Here is a 26,549-nt window from a genome sequence, read left to right as displayed (position 1 = left end):
TGTGTGTGTGTGTGTGTGTGTGTGTGTGTGTGTGTGTTGTGTGTATATTTTTAGTAGTGATGGGGTGTTGCCATATTGCCCAAGCTGGTCTCAAACTCCTGAGATCAAGCAATCTACCTGTCTCAGCCTCCCAAACTGCTGAGATTACAGGCATGAGCCACCACACCTGGCCCTGACTCAACGTTTATAAAAGACACAGTTAAAATATAAGAATTCTGAAAGATTTAAAGGATGGAAAAATATATGAGCCAGAAAAAACTACGAGGAGAAATAAATTGTTCATCGTAGTACTCGGGAAACTTTAAAACACCTCTCTCATTAAATGGTGAATCCAACAGAAAAAACATCTATTAGCATATCGATTTGAACAAAACGGTTACAAGCTCGACAGAATGGGCATATACAGATACAACACCGTGCCCGACCATGTGAAGGTACAGGTCCTTTTCAAAATTATAGGGACCATGAAAATAGCACACGTTAGTGAGGATATGGAGAAACTGCAACTTTTGTACATTGCTAGTGGGAATGCAAAGTACTGGAGCCACTATGGAAAACAGTATACCAGTTCCTGAAAAGATTAAATCTAAAATTACCACGCAATCCAGCAATTCTACTTCTGAGCATACACCCAGAAGAACTGAAAACAGGATCTCAAAGGATATTTGCATATCCATATTCATAGCAGCATTATTCAAATAACTGAAAGGTAGAAACAACCCAAGCATTTACTGATGGATGAATGGATACATAAAATGTGGTATATACATACAATGGAATATTATTCTCTGCCTTAAAACGGAAGGAAATGCTGACCCGTGCTACAACATGATGAATCTTGAGGACATTATGCTTAGTGAAACAAGCCAGTCACAAAGAAGATAAATACTATATGATTCTATTCATAAGAGGTTCCTAGAGCAGTTAGATTCATAAACACAGAAAGTAGAATGGTGGGTGCCAGGGGCTGGGGGTAGGGGAAATGGGAAATTACTGTTTAGTGGATACAGAGCTTTAGTTTTGGAAGGTGAAGAAGTTCTAGGGATCAGCTGCACAACAGTATGAATGTACTTAATGCCATTGACCTATACACTTAAAAAATGGTTAAGATGGTAGTCCAGGCAGGGTGGCTCACGCCTGTAATCTCAGCACTTTGGGAGGCCGAGGTGGGTGGATCACCTGAGGTCAGGAGTTCGAGACCAGCCTGGCCAACATGACAAAACCCTGTCTCTACTAAAAATACAAAAAAATTAACCAGGTGTGGTGGTGCACGCCTGTAGTCCCAGCTACTCGGGAGGCTGAGGCATGAGAATCACTTGAACCTGGGAGGTGGAGGTTACAGTGAGCCAACATCGTGCCACTGCACTCCAGCCTGGGCAACAGAGTGAGACTCTGTCTCAAAAAAAAAGGTTATTTTTGTTATGTGTATTTTATAGTAACAAATATAATGATATGTCAAAATATTATTTTTTTAATTATATGAAATGCTTCAAAAATTTTGTGCTATCCTTGCCCAGGGGCCATGCTAATCTTCTCTATATCATTCCAATTTTAGTACAGGGAGCAGGAAATGCTATTTGTTAAGCCCAATAAAGTAATTAAGTTGTGAAAAAAATATATAGCGCTTTTATGAAAGTGACCACGTGCTGGGCCATCAGGGCAGCCTCCACACCGTTCAAAGCACCGGTATTGGGCAGGCCACATTCTCTCCCTAAGATGCAATCAAATCAGAAATCAATAATAAAAAGATAACCCAGGAGAAAAAAACAGAAGCAAGTATTTCATAACGCACTAAAGAATAAATCATTATAGAAATGAGAAAATATACGCAACTGAACTACAATAAGGTGCCCACTCAATGAAACTTAAAATCATGGTTAAGAGAACATCAGTTAGTGACAGGGAAGAAATGTAGTAAAATTGTTTAAGGGAAATAAAAAGAAGTCAACATTACGTAACACTGTAAGCAGCATAGTCCCAATGGTATAAACGGGTGCTTCTGTGTATGTTATACGGACAACAGATTGTAATAGACAAGATTGTAAAACACACAGACACACACACACACACACAAGATGAGAAAATGAATACATACTAGCAACTAGCATTATAAATTGTGGTCAATTTTGGAAGGTGGGATTTACAAGTGATGTTTATTTACTTCTTCGTGTGGTTTTCTAGATGAATTAATATGAATTCGGTTATCAGAAAGGAAAACAATAAAGGTAACTAAGATAACAGCAGCAGAGGCTTGGGAAACACAAGCCCCCAGGGCCCACCTCTTGTCCTCCCAGTGCTGCTGCAGGACTGACGCCCATCACACGAACACAATAAACCACAGGACACTGGGTGCCCAGGGAAAGACACCAGAGACCCCCCGATCCTGCCTTCCCCGGTGAGGCATGCCACCCGGCAGGACCCTGGGTAGGGGCAGCCTGGGTTCTGTACCTAGATTCGCCAAGGCCAGTTCTGATCTGTCTGCAAGGCCTCTCACTCTCCCTCCCCTATCCCCCGCCCCCGTTCTCAGGCTCTTTGCTGGTTCTGGAGCCCCCAGCTGAAGGTGTTGGACCCCTGAGAACACCTCAATACCCAGTTCCCTGGAGCCCGCTGAACCGAGGGGAGGAAGGCCACATCCAAAGCCCCTAAATGTGCCTGTTCACAAAAACAGAGCCTGAAGGAGCTGTAAACACAGAGGCTGTTTGATGGGGAAGCAGGACAGGTGTAGTCATTTGGAAAGCAACCAACTTACCTTCCATCCACAGCCCCAGCCCAGCCTTCCCAGATCCAGGGAACCGGCTCTTTACACGGGCTTGGGGACTCAGGGAGAAGTGTAACTTGAAGAACCTGTTGTTAGGAGATGATCTTGGAAAGGAGGGCAAATCCCCAGCGACCCAGAGGATTTTCAGGGGCTGCTCTGGAGCGGAAGAAGGTTTCACTTTTCCAGGGGCCTGAATTCCTTGACCCCCCCCCCACCTGCCCCACAGGGGTGAGGGCTAGAGCTTTCAACGGCACCTGTCGCAGCTCTCCAGTAGGAGAGGACCGAAACCAGAGACAGTGTCCTCCCCTCCTAGGAGGAGGGGAATTATAAATTTTTTTTTTTTTTTTTTTTAGACAGAGTCTTGCTCTGTCACCCAGGCTGGAGTGCAGAGACACGATTTTGGCTCACTGCAACCTCCGCCTCCCAGCCTCCAGCGATTCTCCTGCCTCAGCATCCCAAGTAGCTGGGACTACAGGCATGCGCCACCACGCCCAGCTAATTTTTGTATTTTTTTTTAGTAGAGATGGGGTTTCATCATATTGGCCAGGCTGGTCTCGAACTCCTGACCTCATGTTCCACCCACCTTGGCCTCCCAAAGTGCTGAGATTACAGGTGTGAGCCACCACACCCAGCCTAGAAATATTAATAATAAATATGAAATTTCACCAGCGCATACTTACAGAAACCTAGATGGTACATATATTCTTATTTGTGTATATATTTTTTCATATGGAAAAAACAAATGTCCCAGCACCATTACTGAATATCAACCATTGCCCCTACTTGATCTGCAATGCCCATTATCAACTGCAATATATCAGGTTTCTAGATTTGCTCCTTTATGGCCTTAAGGGGACCACCGTCCTATATGCTGTCCCTTGTTCACTGAATTGTGTGCCACATGATTGTGACAAAATATACAATACTCTTTATTACAAATTCCATATAGCTGATTGATTCTCACAGAACGCTTTTGATTTTTGCTGAACTCTTGTATTCATAGCGAACCTATGGTTCCAATTGACAAGTTTAGTTCGGACACGAATGCTGGTTATTTTCATTTCTTTTAACAAGTAAGAGTAAAGTGAAACAATAAAGACTCACATAGGAACTGCACTTGTTTGGCCATGACCCAAGGGACTTCTTGGTTGAATTGGATAAGTTTCTGAATATTGGAAGAATTTTCCTCCATTTGCTTTGTGCTCGTCACAATGGAATGACTGTGAACACGGCTGTGACATTTGGTTTTATTTATTTTTTTTTTTTTTGAGACGGAGTCTTGCTCTGTCACCAGGCTGGAGTGCAGTGGCGTGATCTTGGCTTACTGCACCCTCGGCCTCCCGGGTTCAAGTGATTCTCCTGCCTCAGCCTCCCGAGTAGCTGGGATTGCCCACCACTACGCCCAGCTAATTTTTTGGTATTTTTAGTAGAGACGGGGTTTCACCATGTTAGCCAGGCTGGTCTTGAACTCCTGACCTCAGGTGATCTGCCCGCCTTGGCTTCCCAAAGTGCTGGGATTACAGGTGTGAGCCACTGCACCCGGCTGGCTGTGACATTTACTTCATGTTTACCGAGCATTCCTTCCACTCACTTTCACGCTATCACTTTCTTAAAATTAGATAAACAACAAAACAAGTCAAGTCCTGACTTGTAGCATCTGTCAATTTCCGTGGTGTAAATACTCTCGCCTTCAGCGAATGTGAATTCACCCAACTTGGAGTTAGAAGAGATGCACAATCGCACATACACCCCAGGATTTCCCCCTGAGGTCCAAGATATAAATCACCTCAGGGCATGGACACAAGGAAAATGTAAAAAATTAGTTTTCCATATTCCTTACCTTTGTATTTTAATGTAATGGCTCGTAACATTCCTGAATGTCTAACTCTCACTGTACAGCCAGCCCCAGCCCACGAGTGCCCCTTGTGCCCTGTTCCTGGTGCCCAGGCACTCACCATGCCAGCCAGTAGCAGAAGGCTTTGGGGGTTGGAGAGGAGAGTGGGTAAGCATGGCCTGGAGGCCACCATGCAGCCATGGACGTGCCCCACTAGCTGCGTCCTGCCAGGCTCATCTTGGAGGTTACAGGGACCTTAACTCAGCCCAACTCACCCCAGAGGCCACTCTGCTCTTTATATAAATCGCAACCTTTTTCATTTCACTGCTCGGGAGTCCAAGTATTTTACCACCACAAATGGATGTTTTGGCAGGTGTAAAAATAGGGAAAATATAGAGATAAACGGGTGTGCAGTTTTACAGGCAATGGGAGAGAGCCCTCGTGGAGGAATAAAGGCCTGGCTCACAAGCTCACAAGCCTCGCCCATGTGACTATGCTCTGAACAGGGGCTGAGAAGCAACCGCAGCTCAAGGGGCGTCTGAGAGGAGAGCTTCCCTGCACAGCGCCGCGGGCTGCAAGATCCAGGTCGACGTGCTGACGGAAGGTTTTGATTTTGCAACTATCGAACGAGATTAATGCTTAAAATCCATGGTTTAAGAGATATTATTTGAAAGTTCTATTTTTAAAAGCATCCTGGTGTTTGTATTGAAACTGTCCCAAAGACGCTTTTCTTTAGAGCCATAATCCCTGGAAATGGAAAACCCACCAGAAGAATCAGAGCTTGCTCCTCTCCCTGGGCGCATGCTGGGCCGGAGAGTAGAATGAGGTCAGCTTCGCGGTGGGTCCAAGCCACACGGGGGACGGCTGCGAGTCCAAGCGACCGGCCAAGGCTCGGGGCTGCATTACGACTTTCAGGAGCCCTTCCTCGATAAAAAATATTTAAAATTCTATTTTACGATGGCATTGATGTAAAGATGAATATATTAATATTGTATATTAAAACATTTACTTTGACCTAAAAGTTCATTTTTTTCTTCTGATTATGAAAGAAATGAAAACACTTTTGAGGGCTGTGGAAAGCGCCGTGGGTGCTGGCGCCACGCCTGCTGGGCTTAATGGGTCTGGCCGCCCTGCGGACACTCCCACAATGAGCGGCTGCACCCTCGGGGCAGGATGGGCCAAGTAGCAAGATCCTGGTTCAGGTGCATGGTTTGGGGCGGGCGGTGGCCATGCAGCCCAGTGGAACTGTTTAGAGCAGGAACGCCTGTCTGATTCTGCCCTCTCAAGCATCCTCACTCACTCACACATCAGCCAAAAAAGGGGTCACGCTAATCTCAACTCAGCAACCTGCCCTTTCTTAGCTGTGTGCTCATGCAGACGACAGAACACTCAAGCAGAAAAATCCCAGGCACGGGCAGGCCATGCTCTCCTGAACTGCTCCCTGGGGCCCCGGGCCAGCCATGTGCTCAGCCAACGCAGCCAGGCCCCTAAATTCCACAGGACATCGTGCCAGGGACCGAGAGCTGGCAGGGACTGTACCTTGCTCTCTGAGCTTCGGTTTCCTCATCTGTGGGTTGGCTATGGCCTGACTCCCAGCCCCGGGGAGGCTCACTTGAGAAAGTAGGCGCCAAAGTTCTTCCTCAACAACCGCCCGCCAGGAGGCTTTTCCTCAACAACCGCCCGCCAGGAGGCTTTTCCTCAACAACCGCCCGCCAGGAGGCTTTTCCTCAACAACCGCCCGCCAGGAGGCTTTTCTTTCTTCCCTGCAGCTCCAACAAAACAGCAGAGGGACTTCCCCCAAAGAGGGAATTTCAAGTCCTGAGGTGCCAAGCCCTGGAACACTGCAGGGCAGCTGCGGCCAACACAGGCGGCCAGTGTCAGGCACACAGTCACAGAGGGTAACTTTGCCCAGGGTTTGAATAAAATTTTTGGAAGACCCCCAATTCTGAAGGGGTCTTACATAGCCTCCTTGAAAGTGAAGTAGGAAAACTGGCAAATGCAGTCTGTTCTCAAAGAGGGGCAGGCCGCTGAAGGCTGCCTGCAAGGTGGTCTCGTGTCCTTGCACCGTGGGGAACCTCCCCAAAAGGTGGTTTCTATTCAAAAGGGAATGATGATATTCATTCCCCAGCTTGAAGAAGGACAAGTTGGGGGCCGGACAGGACTCCCTGGGCAAACGTTGAGCAGTGAGGGGGCGCTGGAGACTTCAGAGGCCTTCCAAGGGTTGGGGGATAGGGGCAGGCAGGAACTGCAGCCCAGGCTCCATCTGCCTGGGGGCTCCTGAAGGTCATGTCTGCCAAGGCCTGAAGCCTACGTGGGTGCTGACGTGTTGATGCAGTTGGTAGAAAGTGCAATGGGGGCGTGGAGATCTGGCCTGCTTGCACGCCTCCTGTGACGAGGAGCTCACCATCCACCTGATGAGGAGCTGTCCTGTCATCTTTGAACCCTGTTGGAATGGAGGCTCCCTCCTTACACGGAGCCAAAATCAGTCTCCCTTTGTCTCCCACCCATAGGTTCCAGCGCCACAGAGAACAGGCTCAACCCTCCCTCCACCCCAGACCTGTTATTTCAAGATAGGGGGCCATGTCCCTGCTCCAGCTTTTTCTTGTGCCAGCAAAATATTTCTAAATTTGAGAAGTACTTCCAAAATGTCCTCCAGAAGTCTCACACAATTTACACCCCCACATCTTCAGCCACTCCAAATACTATCAATTTTTAAATTTTTGGCAATCGAAAGATGTGTGCAACTGTGATATTAACCTACATTACACAGATCACAAACCAGAGCCAGGGTCCGCCTGGAGCGCACCGTGTGCTGTGTGCTGAGGGCTGCCCTTCGCACTTTCCACCTAATGCTGCGCGTATGCTCTGATGACAAGATGAGGCCAGCACTCTTGAATCCAACCAAGCAGGTGGGAGAGGGAGGCCGGAGTCAGGCCACCTGCCTAAGCCAACAGCCAAGGCCAAGGGCATGGCAGTGCCTGCGCCGCTGGGAAGCCCAGGTAACTCCTCTTCCAGTCTGGATTCCCAAATCTCTGCCACCTTCTCTCTCAACAGCAAAGTTGGGTTCTCATGCTTTGTGATTATTTGATTGCCTATTTATTCCTTTCTTCTATCGTTCAATTGGGCTGTTTCTCTTATTAGAAAGTCTGTCTTTAAACAGAGTTTAAAATACATTGCAAGTTTATCCCAATGTGTTGTTTTTTACTTTTGCTTGGAATACAGAAAGTTTCACTTTTTAATGGAGCAAAGTGTCCATTTTTTTTTCATCTGTGGCTTCTGGAAATTGTGTCTTTTTAAGGAAATTCTTCAGCCCAAAAAGTATTTAGCACTAGCATCCTAGGCTGGGCTGCAGGAGGGCAGGGTCCCTCTCACCCCAGGTCCCCTGGACAGGGAGACAGAAGGGCCTGGGAGGTTTCACTACTGCGCGTCCCCACATCAGAATTGGACACAGACACCACCCAGTCCTCTTGGGAGTCTAGTCCTGTTGAGGGTCCCTCACTGCCTCACCTGAAGCCTCTCCCTCCTCCTCCTCCTCCTCCTCGGGCTGTCCCTCGGCCCAAGGTGCAGGGGAAGCTGGCCCTAGGCACCCTCTCCCCACAGCCATCGGCCCCGCCTGTCCTCACCGGTTGGTCTGGCAGACGGTGGGCAGCCTGGGGAAGCATCTGCAGCAGCACCGCCAATTTCTTTCTGCTCAAGTCAGAAGGATTTTATGCACTTTATGAAAATAAAACAAATGCTTCCCAGAACTGTCAGGGCCCATTAGCTCTAAAGGGTCACATGCCCGGCTTTGAAACCACAAATTTCTAGCACGCGCTTCTCTCATCCCAATGCCACTACCTAGGAGGCCCAACCCCCCTCCCAAGAGGCCAAGCCCCCGACCCACAGGCCTGAGCCCCCCACCCCACCAGAGGCCGAGGCCGAGGCAAACTTGCCCATCCCTGAGGTTCGTCCGTCCTCAGGGGTGGGGCCTGGGCTCTCATTTCCTCATGAGTCCTCAGCTTAGGCTGCTGTTTCCGTCCCTCACGGGAACATGCTAATAGCAAGCTATCCAAACATGGCGGAGGCATTTCTCAATGTCACTGTGTCTTTATGGCACATTTCAGCCATCAGCTTCTCTGCCTAGGAGATGTAAGACCATCCACCAAGACAGGGCCACAGGCAGCTGGTCCTGAAGGGTCGGAGCTGAGCAGGAGCCCCCAGGCCCCGCCAGCCAACCGCCGAGGTGAGGGACAGCACAGCACACACTGCCAGCGCACCGCACACCAACAATCACCAGGCACCCATGAGCCACGTGTGCTCCCCGTGGCTAAGATGACCTGTCAAGTGGACAACTGAGGCTCAAAGGACAGACAGATAGAAGCACCCCAAATCACACATCCACACCTGACAGGAAGGTGTCCTGACCCACACTCCGTGTTCTTCCACACCACCTCAAGAAGGGGCAAAATTTACCCTGCAGGGGTGCGGTTTGGCAGGGGAGAGGAATGAAGCCCAAAAGGTGAAAGAAGGCCTGAAGCTATGCCCACCACCCACAAAACTGGGCAGGGGAGGAGGGGTCTAGCCACAACCCCCAGAAGGCCGGTGGTGGGACAGGAGGCCTGGCAGTCAGGGCCTATGCTGTGGGCTCCGCGGGGCACACACACTGTGGTTCTCGCCTCGGCTACTTCCTGTTCAAGCTTGAACCCCACGCAGATCTGCCACTTACTGTTGATAATAAACCTTGTTTGTGCTTCAGAAACAATGCAGCATGATCCATGAACAAGATACAGAGGCCAGGGGTGAAAAGCGAGGCACCGCTTTGGGCCAGACTTTCAAAGTCAATCTGTGTCGAGGGCCTCTCAACCCAGTTTGGGTTAAGACCTAGGAAACACCTTCAGAAGTAGTAAGCAGCGACTTCAGAATTTAAACTCTGGGTTTTTTGTTTTTGTTTTTTTTTTTGAGACAGAGTCTCACTCTGTCACCCAGGCTGGAGTGCAGTGTCGTGATCTCAGCTCACTGCAACCTCTGCCTCCTGGGTTCCAGCGATTCTCCTTCCTCAGCCTCCCAAGCAGCTGGGATTACAGGTGCGTGCCACCATACCTGGCTAATTTTTGTATTTTTAGTAGAGACGGGGTTATACCATGTTGGCCAGGCTGGTCTCAAACTCCTGATCTCAGGTGATCTGCCCACCTCAGCCTCCCAAAGTGCAGGGATTACAGGTGTGAGCCACCGTGCCTGGCTGGAGTTTCTTCAGATGAAAAACAGCTGGACAAACCTAAGGACAGACAGCCAGCTGCCAGAGGGGGCAGGGGAGTGCAGGCCAACCTGGGGAGCAAAGCTCAGTGGGGCGGCTGCAGGACAAGTGTGCTCCAGGAGAGAGAACGCAAAGCCCCCGGGGCCTCAACAGGGGTCAGCTGCCTCCCCAAGGCTGTTTCCACAAAACCTCTCAGGAAAGACTGGAGAAAGTTTGAAGTGTCCCTTGCTGTGCACACCTGAGAAAGACCCTTCTTCCCTATGGGCCCTGTCTCCTACTCCCTTCCCAGCTCCGGCGGGTTTCCCCATTCCCTAAGACTGTCAGGCTTCTCACCTGCCCCTGAACGGTGTCTTCTGTCCCAGAGGGGAGAAGTTTCCAACGGTAGTCATTGCTGGAGGGCACAGAACTACTGCTGGAATCTTCTCCCCTCTGGGACAGAAAATACGGTGCAGGGGCAGCTGAGAAGCCTGTCAGCCTTAGGGCACTGGGGGAACCCCTGTAGCTGGGAAGGAATAGGAGACCCTGACTCCTGGGGGAGGGGCAGGAATGCAAGCTGGTTCCAGAGCTACAGCCAAGACCCAGGGACACGGTGTCCACCTAAGACTGGGGTTAATCAAGCAACAGAGTATGCCCCCAACCCAGCTACAGCCAAGACCCGGGGACACGGTGTCTACCTAAGACTGGGGTTAATCAAACAACAGAGTAATGCCCTCAACCCCCCTGCCGGCTGACAAGCACCGGGCAGCAAGAAACAGTGGATTCACGCATGTGCGGCAGAACTACTCAGCACGAGGGAGGAACAGCCCGCCTGAGCACGCAAGACTTCATCTATGAACGCAGGATATTTTCATATTGGGTAATCGAGGATAGCACATTACTAAGCCAAAGGAGAGAAAATGCGATCACAAGAACAATTCAACATCCATTCCTGCTAGAGGTTCTCTGTAACCAGGATCAGAAGAGTCTGTTTTTAACACGAGAAAACAGCCGTCGCCATCGTTCCTGGCAGCATCGGACCAATTATAAAATCACAAGGACTGTCCTTCGTATTTGTCCAGCATCGCACTGGGGCAAGGAAGCTATAGCACAGTCAAAAGGCAATCTGGGAATAATATGAACTCAAAACACGAAGTGCTTCTAGAAATCCAGGAGGGAAAACCAAGAGTCCAACAGAACAAAGGGCAAATGAGCTGAACAGTCAGCTCACAGAACAGAAAAGCAAACAAGCAAATGACCCTTAAACACATCAAGAGAGGCTCCAACTCAGTGAAAATGCGAAAGTGCAAATGAAAACATGCTGAGATCCTTTCTCGCCTGAGCAGTGGAAATCTCTACGTGTGGCCATCCGCTGCTGGAAGGCTGCAGGGAAAAGACACTTCCACATATTTTCTGGTGCAGGAACATGGAACCATCCCACAAACAGCATCTGGCAACACCCACCAATATGGCGACACACTGTGCTTTGACCCTGCAGTCTCACTTCCGGGTATCTCTCCACACAGAAGAAATGATGGGAGAACAAAGCTATTCGCGGCGGCATTGCTTTTAATGGCGGAAGACTAGAAACCACGCGACTGAGCACCAGGGAGCCAGCAGGAGAAGCCAGGCAGCCGCAGGGGGAGATCCACGCAGCCTGGAGAGAAGTGAGGACGGTGTCTAGGGTGGACACTCTGAGGTCCCCAGACTGCATAAATCCGAAAAGCCAAGGTTCAGAACAGGGTATAGACTATGACCTTTTGTGAAACTGTATGTTGCAGGGGTATAAAAGTAAATATTCTTATCTGCTTGTACAAGGGTCTAATGCAAATGGCTGCCTACAGGGGCAAGGAGAAGCAAGGCAGACAGGGACCACGGGAGGGGACCTCTCACAGAGGAACCTTTCAGCTAACCGTGATTGTGCATCCATGCTAATATATTACCTCTTCCATTAAAAGTCCTTTAAATAAGAAGAAATGAATACTTTAGGAATATGAATTAGTTATGCCAACATGAATACCTGGCACGACTAAGGGTGATATTGATACATGATTGACAGTAAGGATAATTTTCTTTAAAAACTTACACATAGCACTATCCGCAAAGTGTCATGCCTGGCTGCTGGAGAACATAAATCAGACCCTACCATCGGTGTGCCCAGTGGGGCAGGGCCAGCCCAGCCTTGTTCCACAAGCATCTCCTGGAATCACATGGCTCTGGGTGCCTGGCTTCATCAGAAGACACCCAGAGGTTTCTATGGTGTTTTCGCCAACACCACACGCCCGCCAAGCTGGACACACACATTTGACTGCATTCATTTACAAGGATGTGATTCTGCCCTGACTGACCAGAGTACAACCTTCTTGTAATATGTGTAATTTAACTTTCTTTTGAATTCCATTTTCTTAACAGAAAGACCAATTTGCTTGGTTTAAGAAACTGATAACCAATTTGGAATTCAGCTCTATATATGGATTTAAAAACAAGTTTTGTGTATTATTATTATTATTATTATTATTCTAGAGTGGGTCTTGCTCTGTCACCCAGCCTGGCATGCAGTGGCATGACTATGACTCACTGCAGCCTCAACCTCCTAGGCTCAAGTGATCCTCCCATCTCAGCCTCCTGAGTAACCGGGACTACTGGCACACACCACCATGCCCGGCTTTTTTGTTTATTTTGATGGGGTCTCACTCACTATGTTGCCAGGGCTGGTCGCGAATTCCTGGGCTCAAGTGAGTCTCACGTCTCGGCCTCCCAAAATACTGGGATTACAGGCATGAGCCACCACGGCTGGCCAAAACAAGTTTTATAGTTTTTTTTTTTTTTTTTTTTTTGAGACAGAGTCTCACTCTTTTACACAGGCTGGAGTACAGTGGCACAATCTTGGCTCACTGCAACCTCTGCCTCCCTGGTTCAAGCAATTCTTCTGCCTCAGCCTCCCAAGTAGCTGGGATTACAGGCACCCACCACCACGCCTGGCTAATTTATTTTTTATTTTTAGCAGAGACAGGGTTTCACCATGTTGGCCAGGCTGGTCTCGAACTCCTGACCTCAGGTGATCTGCCTGCCTTGGCCTCCCAAAGTGCTGGGATTACAGGCGTGAGCCACCACACCCGGTCAAGTTCTACAGCTTTAAAAGACATTTAAATTTCTCTTGCTGAATTTAAAAGAAACCAAAGTCCCTCCCAATATCCCTTTATGAAAATACACATAATCAAAAAGGGGTTCTGACTAGGGGGCTTCACTAATGCCCCAATGTAAAGCTTGCATAAACCATACTTATTGAAACACTTTTTAGAAAAATATAAAACATTTTTATTAATAAAGTGTATCCTAGGATAGAGTTAAACTCAGAGCCCAAATGTAGCAAGTAGTTACATTTGAGAATCACTGAGAACAGCTATTCCTTCCCCTCCGACTTAGGCTGGCTCATGCTTGACTTAGAATTTTTCTTACTTCTGCTTTGCTACATTAGTCTTTGCTGGAGAGCCCCTCAGAGGAGCCCACAGTGGTCTACGTAGAGGCGCCATGAACAAGGTTATTTACTCTCTGCACTTTCGGGTGTGGAAAGAAGAGTCCAGAGTGGGGAGCCAAGTCCAGGTCTGGGTGTTTAGTGTCTTCCCTGATGGTGACATGCTGAGCCTTGATCCTGCTTGGGCGTGGCCTCCTTCTGAAGCAGGTTCCTGCGGAAGCTCAAACAGGCTGCTCATCCTGCTTGCTGCTGGCTCACACTGGCTACTGATCCCAAAGCTGCTCAAAGGCCCTGGCCATCTTTTCTCTTATTCGTGTGCCATGACACTGTGCACATCGACCAACAGAAGATAAACCCCATCAGTCCAGGGCAGCTCAGAAGACTAGCACCGGAATAGTTCGGGGGCACTTGTTAATACACTGACTAGAATTCCATATCACCCAAATCCTAAGTAGCACTTCATGTCACCAAGTGACATCATTTTTCTTCACAGATTTCAGTTTTTAAAAGTTGATTATTAAAAAGAAAAATAAGGATGAATATCAAAGTAGAAAGCTGCATTTTAGTCTTGAACTATTTCTTCCAAAGGTTTATTATGCATTTCCTTTGAATATAAATTATCATCAGCTCAACTTTTAAATTCAAATTCCTGAAGTATGACTCCAGTACTCCCTGAAAACTTATAAACCAAAGTATAGAAAAATACTTAATAATCCCATTTGTGTATTGTCTCAAAATAAGAGAAAAATTAAATTTCTCAAATTAAATAAGATCAGGATCTAGTGTGTAGGATAAGATACAGTAACAATCACGTGTAGAGACCTTCTAAAACTTCACAAATGATCTTACAATTTCTGATAAATGCTTACCTATCTTATAAAACTTCAATTCATACTGAAAAGAGATGTGTCACAATATGAATGAAAAGATGTATTTCCCTGAACTTTCCTCACGAGAAAAACAAAACACACACATTTGAAAATAAAAAATCCAAATGCTTATGATTTTTCCATGTGTGAATCAAACTGCACAATCCATACACTTATGGAAAAAATATGTGATTATTTTTAATGATTTACGTATAAAAGAAAAATAAACTTTATGATACAATTTGACAGACTACTTCATAAAAAATTTTACTTACATACAACGTATGCAATTTTTTGCAACCCCCAAATTCTATTCACATATACAAATTCATAAAAGGCAGACATCTTAACTTGAAGTAAAACAAGGTCCATTCAGGGTCATGGCTAAGTCATTTGATTCAGTAGAAAAGAGATTATAAATACATGAAGGGCTACTTAACTCATGTCCCTCCACTCCCCCAAAATGTATTTAATATAATCTGATCAAACAGAATTTTATGGTGCACTATAGGAAGGAGAAAAAGACCAGCGTTTCAGAATGGCAGATCTTAATAATCTGCTCCTGAACTTATTCAGCTCAGAAAATCATATAACAACCTTAGTACAGAATTTACTTTGGAAATTGTATGAAGAAAAACCCAACAGTGCCATTTGTGCTAATCCTTAAAGAAACAAAACCTGGCCGGGTGCAGTGGCTCATGCCTGTAATCCCAGCACTTTGGGAGGCCGAGGCAGGCGGATCACAAGGTCAGGAGGTGGAGACCATCCTGGTCAACACGGTGAAACCCCATCTCTACCAAAAATACAAAAATTAGCTGGGCGTGGTGGCGTGTGCCTGTAGTCCCAGTTACTCAGGAGGCTGAGGCAGGAGAATCACTTGAACTCGGGAGGCGGTGGTTGCAGTGAGCCGAGATTGCGCCACTGCACTCCAGCCTGCGTGACAGAGTAAGACTCCATCTCAAAAAAAAAAGAAAGAAACAAAACCTTTTCAGGCAATCCTCACACTTTAAATGGCACTCCTCAGTTTACATAATAAATACACTATTTAAAAGTATTAGGACCCAGACCTCAAGACCCATAAGTATGTCTTCAAACACAATGAAATGTTTTATACAGTAACTTAAGACTCTGCTAAGTATTTACAATAGTATATGTAAGTGAAAAACTATAAACCATGTTTTTAAAAAACTTTTGCTTTAAAAAACAATTTCCAAAAAAATGGCTAACATCAAAAAACGTCGTAAATCAGTGCATCCTTTTAAGTCTTCCTTATGTTGTTTTTCCTAAGCTGCCTGTCTCTTGGGTGTGCACACCCATGCAAAGGAAAAGGCAGGGGGCCAATGCTTTGCAGAGCGAGACCCTCTTGAGGAGAACAAGGACTCTGGGGGGCTGCGCTAGCCTCTGTCTGAGGAAAACCAGGGTAAACTGCGGAAGAAAGTGAGGATGTATGTCCAGACAATGTCCATAAAGGCCATCCTGAAATCTCCTTTTTAAATTTATGAACTTTAAGGACTAGAAACACAAGCAAAAGATAGTAGAGATCAAGAGGAAAATTACATAGAGAAGTACATGCAATTACAAAGAGGTCAAAAAACAAAAATGAAAACAATCCAGTTGATAGGTACCTGATATGGAGACAGGCTGAGGTTAGCCCTTTCCAATGGAAATTAACTAAAAATATAATGTATTCATTTTCAGGCTTCACTCTACTTATCAAGTGCCTATCAAAAAGTACACAGTCATCCTTCATTCGGCACTGACCTCTGAAAGTCTTTCCACTAAACCAAAATAAAGGACTACTGTTCCCTTGGTATGCCCACACCACTTACCTGCTAGAGAGTTCTGGTACAGAACTAAACAGGTTACAGCAGAAACACAAAGAACAGGCTTTCAAAAAAACTTTTCACAGAGGTGTTTGGAAGCGCTATTTATAACTAGCCAGTATTCCATCTGGAAGGAGGTAAGAAAACATGGTTTTTTTAATACACTTAACATGCTTACAGTTTTAAAGCTCTGAAAATTAGCTGGATAATAACATTGTAAACTGTTCATTTTCTTAGCAAACTGGAACTTAAAAGAGTAATAATGATTTTCTATCTTCCTTTTTGCTTTTAAACTGAGGTGACTTTTCATCTCTGAAACTTTTGAGTGTTCACCTTCTCGAAGTCAAATTGATACTATATACCATTTTCTGGATTTTTTCTTCATTCTTGAGGATGTTGGCCTTCACAGCACAGATCTTGTCTTGCTGGTCTTTGATCAGCTGCTCCAGCTCCGCGAGCTCAGCCTTTAAGGGCTCCACGGCACAGTCTGTGATACTGAGGGAGAACAAAACCAGCGGCTCATCACTCTCTCATCTCATTGTGTGTTGGCTTCTTAATTAAGACATTGAAAGACAACAGAAGTAAATTATTCATTTCATCCAAAGAAAAGGATAATATTTATTTATTTTCACAACCCCTGCCACAACCAAAAGTGAAGTCAAACATGAGATTTATAAAAGCAGCAGTTAATATTTCTTCAATGATAATCTTGAAGTCCTTAAATGACATACAGAACAGCCTCTGGGACAAGGAGGTATGCAGCAAAGTCCCCATTGACTCCGGGGACCCCCCCTCCACTACCCCCACCTATGTTCCTGCCACAGGGCCTCCTCCCCATTACTGCCCCACTCCGCTACACCCCCACCTCTGCTCCTGCTGCAGGGCCCCCTCCCCATTACTACCCCTCACCTCTGCTCCTGCTGCAGGGCCCCCTCCCCATTACTACCCCCTACCTCTGCTCCTGCTGCAGGGCCCCCTCCCCATTACTACCCCCCACCTCTGCTCCTGCTGCAGGGCCCCCTCCCCATTACTACCCCTCACCTCTGCTCCTGCTGCAGGGCCCCCTCCCCATTACTACCCCCCACCTCTGCTCCTGCTGCAGGGCCCCCTCCCCATTACTACCCCCCTGCCAGCCCCCACCTCTCCTCCTGCTGCAGGGCCCCCTCCCCATTACTACCCCCCACCTCTGCTCCTGCTGCAGGGCCCCCTCCCCATTACTACCCCCCACCTCTGCTCCTGCTGCAGGGCCCCCTCCCCATTACTACCCCTCACCTCTGCTCCTGCTGCAGGGCCCCCTCCCCATTACTACCCCCCACCTCTGCTCCTGCTGCAGGGCCCCCTCCCCATTACTACCCCTCACCTCTGCTCCTGCTGCAGGGCCCCCTCCCCATTACTACCCCCCCATTACTACCCCCCACCTCTCCTCCTGCTGCAGGGCCTCCTCCCCATTATCCCCCTGCTACCCCCCACCTCTGCTCCTGCTGCAGGGCCCCCTCCCCATTACTACCCCCCTGCTAGCCCCCACCTCTCCTCCTGCTGCAGGGCCCCGTCCCCATTACTACCCCCCACCTCTGCTCCTGCTGCAGGGCCCCCTCCCCATTACTACCCCCCACCTCTGCTCCTGCTGCAGGGCCCCCTCCCCATTACTACCCCTCACCTCTGCTCCTGCTGCAGGGCCCCCTCCCCATTACTACCCCCCACCTCTGCTCCTGCTGCAGGGCCCCCTCCCCATTACTACCCCCCTGCCAGCCCCCACCTCTCCTCCTGCTGCAGGGCCCCCTCCCCATTACTACCCCCCACCTCTGCTCCTGCTGCAGGGCCCCCTCCCCATTACTACCCCCCACCTCTGCTCCTGCTGCAGGGCCCCCTCCCCATTACTACCCCTCACCTCTGCTCCTGCTGCAGGGCCCCCTCCCCATTACTACCCCCCACCTCTGCTCCTGCTGCAGGGCCCCCTCCCCATTACTACCCCCCACTTCTGCTCCTGCTGCAGGGCCCCCTCCCCATTACTACCCCTCACCTCTGCTCCTGCTGCAGGGCCCCCTCCCCATTACTACCCCCCACCTCTGCTCCTGCTGCAGGGCCCCCTCCCCATTACTACCCCCCACCTCTGCTCCTGCTGCAGGGCCCCCTCCCCATTACTACCCCTCACCTCTGCTCCTGCTGCAGGGCCCCCTCCCCATTACTACCCCTCACCTCTGCTCCTGCTGCAGGGCCCCCTCCCCATTACTACCCCCCACTTCTGCTCCTGCTGCAGGGCCCCCTCCCCATTACTACCCCCCACCTCTGCTCCTGCTGCAGGGCCCCCTCCCCATTACTACCCCTCACCTCTGCTCCTGCTGCAGGGCCCCCTCCCCATTACTACCCCCCACCTCTGCTCCTGCTGCAGGGCCCCCTCCCCATTACTACCCCCCACCTCTGCTCCTGCTGCAGGGCCCCCTCCCCATTACTACCCCCCACCTCTGCTCCTGCTGCAGGGCCCTCTCCCCATTACTACCCCTCACCTCTGCTCCTGCTGCAGGGCCCCCTCCCCATTACTACCCCTCACCTCTGCTCCTGCTGCAGGGCCCCCTCCCCATTACTACCCCCCACCTCTGCTCCTGCTGCAGGGCCCCCTCCCCATTACTACCCCCCTGCTAGCCCCCACCTCTCCTCCTGCTGCAGGGCCCCCTCCCCATTACTACCCCCCACCTCTGCTCCTGCTGCAGGGCCCCCTCCCCATTACTACCCCTCACCTCTGCTCCTGCTGCAGGGCCCCCTCCCCATTACTACCCCCCACCTCTGCTCCTGCTGCAGGGCCTCGGCGTGCTGCCTGTTCTCGCTGTGCCACAGCTGCAGCTCATTCTGCATGGCATCCACGTCTTCCTGGATGTAGTCCATGATCTTCCCCAGGGGAAGTGCGCTCTTGCACAGGGTCTGGATGGACGTGCGGAGCTTCTCTATCTCCTTGGAAACGATGTCCTTCTCCTTCTTCCATGCCGACTCAAAGAGAGATCGCTCCTACAGTCAGGGAGACATAGGAAGAGGAACACGCCTCCTCAGTCCAAAGGCAGAACAGGGCCGGTGCACTCAGCACACGGCCATGGGGCTGGGAAGAAAGGCCCGCAGGCAGGGACAGTGCTGGTTGTGGGACACTCACTCCCATGCAAAGGGAGAGCCATGCTGCCTAACAGAGTAACTCTGAAGTGCTGCACGCCATCAGAGGACACAGCACTGCCAGGGAGGGGCCGCTCCTTCCCTGCTCAATGGGGATGGGGGTCTGTCTTTACCTGGAAATCCATCTGAGGGCAAATCTCTATACAGGCAGATTTCAGTTCCCAACTAACAAGAAACTTTTGTAGCTATTGTTACAAGAGCTTAGTGACATGGAAGATTTTTCCCAAATGGACTGGCAGAATGAGGGCCTGACCCTACAGCTCTTCAAATGGTCCACCTTCCATCCCAAATGACTTCAAAACCCAGCTTGCCAGGGGGCAAGGGGAAAGAAACCCAAAGGAGAGGCAGAAACTGGTGCCATGGAAAGGAGGGCATGGAGAATGTGCAGGGCAGCCAGCGCCAGCAGCACCCAGCAGCACCCAGCAGCAGCCAGCAGCAGCCAGCAGCAGCCAGCAGCACCCAGCAGCACCCAGCAGGCAGAAGGTCAGGTCGACTTAGACGTGACTGTGCTGGCCGCTCAGGGAGGCCACAGAGTCCAGGGGTCAGGGGCCAGATGGAAGGGGTCAAGTTGAGACAGCAGCAGGTGAAGGAGGTGAGGAGGACGCAGAGACGAGTGCAGAGCTGCATGCGCTTTGGGCCAGGAGTTCTTGGGTTCTTTGCCATGCAACATTTAGAATTCTCTTCATATGAGCTTTGATCACAGACATCTCTGAATGTCAGAAACTGATGTGAGTTGATAAGAATCAATAAGCTTGGGAAAATTACTATCAGTTCTTTCTCCTTTCCTTTCTTTTTTTTTTAATTTTTTTATTATTTTTACACTTTAAGTTTTAGGGTACATGTGCACAATGTGCAGGTTTGTTACATATGTATACATGTGCCATGCTGGTGTGCTGCACCCATTAACTCATCATTTAACATTAGGTATATCTCCTAATGCTATCCCTCCCCCCTCCCCCCACCCCACAACAGGCCCCGGATTGTGATGTTCCCCTTCCTGTGTCCATGTGTTCTCATTGTTCAATTCCCACCTATGAGTGAGGACATGCAGTGTTTGGTTTTTTGTCCTTGCGACAGTTTGCTGAGAATGATGGTTTCTAGTTTCATCCATGTCCCTACAGAGGACATGAACTCATCATTTTTAATGGCTGCATAGTATTCCATGGTGTATATATGCCACATTTTCTTAATCCAGTCTATCGTTGTTAGACATTTGGGTTGGTTCCGAGTCTTTGCTATTGTGAATAGTGCCGCAATAAACATACGTGTGCATGTATCTTTATAGCAGCATGATTTATAATCCTTTGGGTATATACCCAGTAATGGGATGGCTGGGTCAAATGGTATTTCTAGTTCTAGATCCCTGAGGAATCGCCACACTGACTTCCCCAATGGTTGAACCAGTTTACAGTCCCACCAACAGTGTAAAAGTGTTCCTGTTTCTCCACATCCTCTCCAGCACCTGTTGTTTCCTGACTTTTTAATGACTGTCATTCTAACTGGTGTGAGATGGTATCTCATGGTGGTTTTGATTTGCATTTCTCTGATGGCCAGTGATGATGAGCATTTTTTCATGTGTTTTTTGGCTGCGTAAATGTCTTCTTTTGAGAAGTGTGTGTTCATATCCTTTGCCCACTTTTTGATGGGGTTGTTTTTTTCTTGTAAATTTGTTTGAGTTCATTGTAGATTCTGGATATTAGCCCTTTGTCAGATGAGTAGGTTGTGAAAATTTTCTCTAATTTTGTAGGTTGCCTGTTCACCCTGATGGTAGTTTCTTTTGCTGTGCAGAAGCTCTTTAGTTTAATTAGATCCCATTTGTCAATTTTGGCTTTTGTTGCCATTGCTTTTGGTGTTTTAGACATGAAGTCCTTGCCCATGCCTATGTCCTGAATGGTAATGCCTAGGTTTTCTTCTAGGGTTTTTATGGTTTTAGGTCTAACATGTAGTCTTTAATCCATTTTGAATTAATTTTTGTATAAGGTGTAAGGAAGGGATCCAGTTTCAGCTTTCTACATATGGCTAGCCAGTTTTCCCAGCACCATTTATTAAATAGGGAATCATTTCCCCATTGCTTGTTTTTGTCAGGTTTGTCAAAGATCAGATGGTTATCTTCTTTCCTTTCTTTCTTCTCTCTCTCTTTCTTTACAGCCAGGGTCTCACTATGTTGCCCAGGCTACTCTCAAACTCCTGGGCTCAAGTGATCCTCCTGCCTTGCCCTCCCAAAGTGCTGGGATTACAGATGTAAGCCATCATGCCCTGCAACACTGTTTCTTTAGGAAGCCCTCCCTGGACACCCCCACCCCACTCCAGACCGGTAAGGGGCCCTTCCTTGCCTCACCCACTTACAGAATGAGCTAGTAAATGCACTCAGTTGTAACAAATCAACTTATTTAATTTGAACGTATCATAGCTACATAATCACTTGCATTACTTCTGCTAGTTTCAGACTGTGGGCTCAGGAGGGCAGGACTTTGTGCCTAGATTCACTGCGGTTCACATAAGCTCTGCCTAAGAATTTGTGAAATGAACTAATGAAGTGGATAAATGATTTATGTATGAAGATCCTAGTTCCACCATTTACTGGCTTGGACAAGTACAAGAAAGCTTTAGCATAATGCCTGGCACATAGAAAGTGTTAAATAATTGGGACTTTAAGTAAAACGTAAAACTCATACAACTAATAAGTGAGTTCAGCAAGGTTGTAGTATACAAGATGAGCATATGAAAATCAACTATATTTCTATGTATGAGCAATGAAAACATGGACACTGCAATTAAAAATACAATGCCATTGACAATTGTTCAATAGAAGACTATCCTTAGTTGTAAATCTAACAAAACATGTATAGGACTTGGAAATGGAAAACGAAACAATGCAGATGAAAGAAATCAAAGGAAATCTAAATAAATGAGAAGACACACTGTGTCCATGGATTGGAAGACACGACACAGTAAAGACATGAATTTTCCCCAAACCGATACGCATGTTTAATGCAAATCCTACCAAACTTGCAGCCAATGTTTTTGTATAGACAAGATTATCCTAAAATGTATACAGAAAGGCAAAGGAACTACAATAGCTAAAACATTTTCAGAAAAAGAATAAAGACAGAAATAACCAGTCTACCCAATTTCAAGGCTTTTTTTTGAAATGGAGTCTCACTCTGTCGCCCAGGCTGGAGTGCAGTTGTGTGATCTTGGCTCACTGCAACCTCTGCCTCCCAGATTCAAGCGATTCTCCTGCCTCGGCCTCCCAAGTAGCTGGGATCACAGGCGCACACCAGCATGCCCAGCTAATTTTTGTTTTAGTAGACATGGGATTTTACCATGTTGGCCAGGTTGGTGTCAAACTCCTGAGCTAAGGTGATCCTCCCATCTCGGCCTCCCAAAGTGCTGGGATTACAGGTGTGAGCCACCGCGTAGGCTTCAAGTCTTTTTATACAATTACAGTAATCAAGACAGTGCAGTATTGACAGAGGGACATAGATCAAATGAACAGAACACAGAATCCAAAAGTAGATCCATACGAATATGTCCATATGCCCAAGCAATCTTTGACAAAGGTACAAAAGCAATTTAGTGGCGGAGAGAGCTTTGCACCATTTGGCACTGGGTTAAGTGGACATCCATAAGCCAAAAAACAAACAAACAAAACGTTGACCTCATCTCATATCTTAAACAAAAATTAACTCGAAATGGACTATGGATTTAAATATAATCTATAAAACTTTAAGATAAAAAACACAGGAGGAAAAAGTCTTTGGGTTCGAAGACTTGACACCAAAAGCATGAAAAAAATTTCAAATGTTTGCTCTGCGAAAGACCCTGGGAAGAAGCCGCAAAGGTAAGTCACAGACTGAGCAAAAACAACTGCAAATCACACATCCAATAAAGGACTTATAGCTAGAATATGCAAAGAACTCTTAAAACACAACAGCAAGAAAGCAAATAATTCAATTAGAAAATGGGCAAAAGACACATTTCACTGAAGAAGATATAAGGATGGCCAACACACACATGAAAATATGTTTGAAATCATTAGGCATTAGGGAAATGCGAATTCAAACCACAATGAGCCATCACCACACAACAATCAGAATGGCTAAAATAAAAAATAGTGACAACACCAAATGCTGGTTAGGGAAAACTGGATCACTCATTGCTGACGGGAATGTAAAAAGATATGGCCACTCTGGAACACAGTTTGGCAGTTTCCTATAAAACTAAACATGCAACTACAGTATCAACCAACAGTTGTACTCCTGGGCACTTATCCAAACAAATGAAAATTCATGTTTATAGAAAAACCTGTACACAAATGCATGCAGATGCTTTAATCAAAGTAGCCACAAACTGGAAACAACCCCCGTGTCCTTCGACAGGTAGTTGGTTAACTAAACTGTGGTGCATCCACACCAGGGAAAACTATCTACCAATAAAAAGGAACAGACTGGCCAGGCACGGTGGCTCATGCCTGCAATCCCAGCACTATGGGAGGCTGAGGCAGGCGGATCACCTGAGGTCAGGAGTTCGAGACCAGCCTGACCAACATGGCAAAACCCCATCTATACTAAAAATACAAAGTTAGCCAGGCGTGGTGGCGCATGCCTGTAATCCCAGCTACTCGGGAGGCTGAGGCAGAAGAATCCCTTGAACCCGGGTGGGGGGGGCGAGGTTGCAGTGAGCCGAGATCACGCCATTGCACTCCAGCCTGGGCAACACAAGCAAAACTCCGTCTCGAGAAAAAAAAAAAAGGAACAGACTGCTAATCCATGGGACAAACTGGATGGCCCTCAGAGGATTATGAATAAGAAAAGTGAATCCCAAGAGGTTACATGCTGTAGGATTCCTTTTACACAAGATTCTTGAAAGACAAAGTTACAGAAATGGAGAACTGATGGTGGTAGCTGGGGGTGAAGGAAGAGTTCAAGGTGGGGGAAGAGGGTGTGGCTATAAAAAGGCAACAAGAGGGATCTTTGAGGTGATACAAATGTTCTGGATCCTGTTTCATTGTCAATATCCTGGTTGACAATGTACTATGGTTCTGTAAGATGTTATCACTGGGGGAAAGTGGGCAAAAGGCATACAGTATATCTCTATTATTTCTTTTTCTACTATTTGTTCTTTACAGGGTTTCACTGTGTTGCCCAGGCTGAACGCAAACTCCTGGGCTCAAGTGATTCTCCTGCCTCAGCCTCCCAAAGTAGCTGGGGCTACAGGCACGTGCCACCACACCTGGGCGTCTATTATTTCTTATAACTGGATATGAATCTATGGTTATATCAAAACGTTTAATTTCTAAAAGGCTATATAAAATGCCTTTAAATTAAGATGCTAAATGACTGAAATGAATTCAATAAAATAAGCTACTTCCCAAGAGAAAAATATATTGTCTTTATTATACACAAATTAGTAAATGTCTCATTGACTTAGTTAAGAAATTCAAACTTCTATTAAAACCCATTCATAATGACTATCAAGTAATTCCTGTGCATTTGGCATCGTGTTAACTCTAATATAAAAATGTTTAGGGCATGGACCTTAAGGTAGGAGACTAATATGAACAAATATCTTACAAAATTGGAGAGTTACAATGTAGAAAAAGACACTAAGAGGTAATCTGGCCAAACTCCTCATATTTCTATTGCACAGGACCAAGCAGAATTTGGAACACTAATCTTAAAGCTTATAATTTTATTTTTAAGAGATTAAGACTTTAAAATAAGTACACTTGGGCTGGGATTGTGATAGTCAGGACAGGTTTTATTACTAGCATAAAGGCACTGGAATACATTGCTGCAAAACACCAACACTCTGGCAATTTTCAAGCTTTCATTTAACACAGCAGGGGCAGGGTGAATGCATCAAGCCGTGATTATTTGCTTTAAAAAGCACACCTCTCTGATGACAGACCTCGAGTTATATGTTGCTCATGTAGATATATCAACAATTTTCCAGATAAAAACAACCTTGTTTTTAAAGACTTTTAATCCAATAGTAGTTTGAGGATCTATTACCCCCACACAGGAATTAGATGACTGCCCCTGCTGTGTTAATTATTGAAAATCTGTCATGGCTGGGTGTGTTGGCTCATGCCGGTAATCCCAGCAATTCGGGAGGCTGAGGTGGGCAGATCACTTGAGGCCAGAAATTTGAGACCAGCCTGGCCAACATGGTGAAACCCTGCCTCTACAAAAAAAATACAAAAATTACCAAGGCGTGGTGGCGCACACCTGTAGTCCCAGCTCCTCAGGAGGCTAAGCAGGGAGGATTGCCCGAGCCCAGGAGGAGAAGGTTGCAGTGAGCCAAGACTGTGCCACTGTACTCCAGCCTGGGCAACAGAGCGAAACCCTTTTTTCTCAAAAAAGAAAAAAGAAAAGAAAAGAAAAGGAAAGGAAATCTGTCATTACACAAAATATGACCTAAAACCACCTAGACCATAGGAGGATTCGGGGGCAACAGGACCCGCAGTCAGTGCCTTGTGGTTCCAGGGCCTGGTGCCAACCCAGCCTCACCACCTCCTAACTTTATGACCTTGGAATGACCTCTCTGTACCTCAGCTTCCTCACAATAAAATGGAAATAATAATATTTATCCTTCAGGTAACATTAAATGGGATAATATAAAGTAAGCAGTTCAGTGCCTCACACATAGTAAACCCTCAAATAGATGTTAACCATTATCGTAAATTTATTCCCCAGAAAGAAGCAAGTTGCAAGTGCCCCCAGGACAAAGCATGGGTGCTTTTTCCTGTGCACTGATACAGTTATTTTACCTCCTGTCAACTTGTTGGCTATGAAAGATTCTTAGCCAGGCATGTTTGGAATACTTTAGCGCACAATGAAAAAAGTATTTATAGATATTATCAGCACCACCTAACAAGCTGTCATGTCCAGGCAAGTTCTTTCATTAAAATGTAATTTACCTTCCTCATCGACACACTTCCTTCTCCATCTCCATTTTAAGAATATAAATAACCCACAGCTATGAAATTCATCTCAAAGCTCTTTTCTCCGCTGAAAGGTTGGTGATCCTGAGCTCAGAGGAAGTCTGCTGTGAACATCGCAGAACCACCCATGGCACCTTTTTGTGGCACCCTCACCATGGATCCAGTGTCTAAAGGCAGTTTCTCCAAGTTAGGCAAACAGAGAGGTGGCAGCCCACGTGTGTTTCAAGGGGACACAAAGTCACCCCTCTTGTCCCCTCCTGCCTCCTACCTGGCTGGCCTCCCTTTTCCTGCGGGCTAAAGACTGTTTACTCAGCTGCCTTCTGGCAGGAAGGCCTCTGGCAAGGCAGCTCAGCGTTGGGCCACTTCATGTGCTCACGTGCGCACACACTTTTCAGAAAATGCTTCCAAGATTTCTCAGGCGAACAGTTATTTCTGGGACTATTTTATTTACATTTTACCACACACACACTTGTCCT

General features: G+C 47.2%; 1 protein-coding gene and 1 non-coding gene across 14 annotated transcripts in view; both read right to left on the bottom strand.

Moving 5' to 3' along the window:
• Positions 1–1,473: 1,473 nt before the first annotated feature.
• Positions 1,474–1,577, bottom strand: LOC112208437 (U6 spliceosomal RNA). The gene has a single exon (XR_002942922.1). It is a non-coding gene; the product is annotated as a U6 spliceosomal RNA (small nuclear RNA).
• Positions 1,578–4,183: 2,606 nt separating this feature from the next.
• Positions 4,184–26,549, bottom strand: part of TRAF3IP1 (TRAF3 interacting protein 1) — a 91,728-nt gene continuing 69,362 nt past the window's right edge. For 7 of the 13 annotated variants that reach the window (XM_016950831.4, XM_016950833.4, XM_016950835.4 and 4 more), the window contains 3 exons: positions 18,748–18,968; positions 16,331–16,463; positions 15,903–16,095 (listed from right to left, as the gene is read on the bottom strand). In XM_016950831.4, coding sequence (XP_016806320.1) covers positions 16,036–16,095; positions 16,331–16,463; positions 18,748–18,968 — 414 coding nt within the window. In that variant the 3' untranslated portion in view covers positions 15,903–16,035. The other 6 variants (XM_016950832.4, XM_016950841.4, XM_054679618.2 and 3 more) reach the window with 4 other exon arrangements.

Source organism: Pan troglodytes, chromosome 13, assembly GCF_028858775.2.
Source record: "Pan troglodytes isolate AG18354 chromosome 13, NHGRI_mPanTro3-v2.0_pri, whole genome shotgun sequence".
Classification (NCBI taxonomy): domain Eukaryota; kingdom Metazoa; phylum Chordata; class Mammalia; order Primates; family Hominidae; genus Pan; species Pan troglodytes.
The sequence above is the reverse complement of the archived record's forward strand: the minus strand, read 5'-3'. Positions and strand labels throughout refer to the sequence as shown.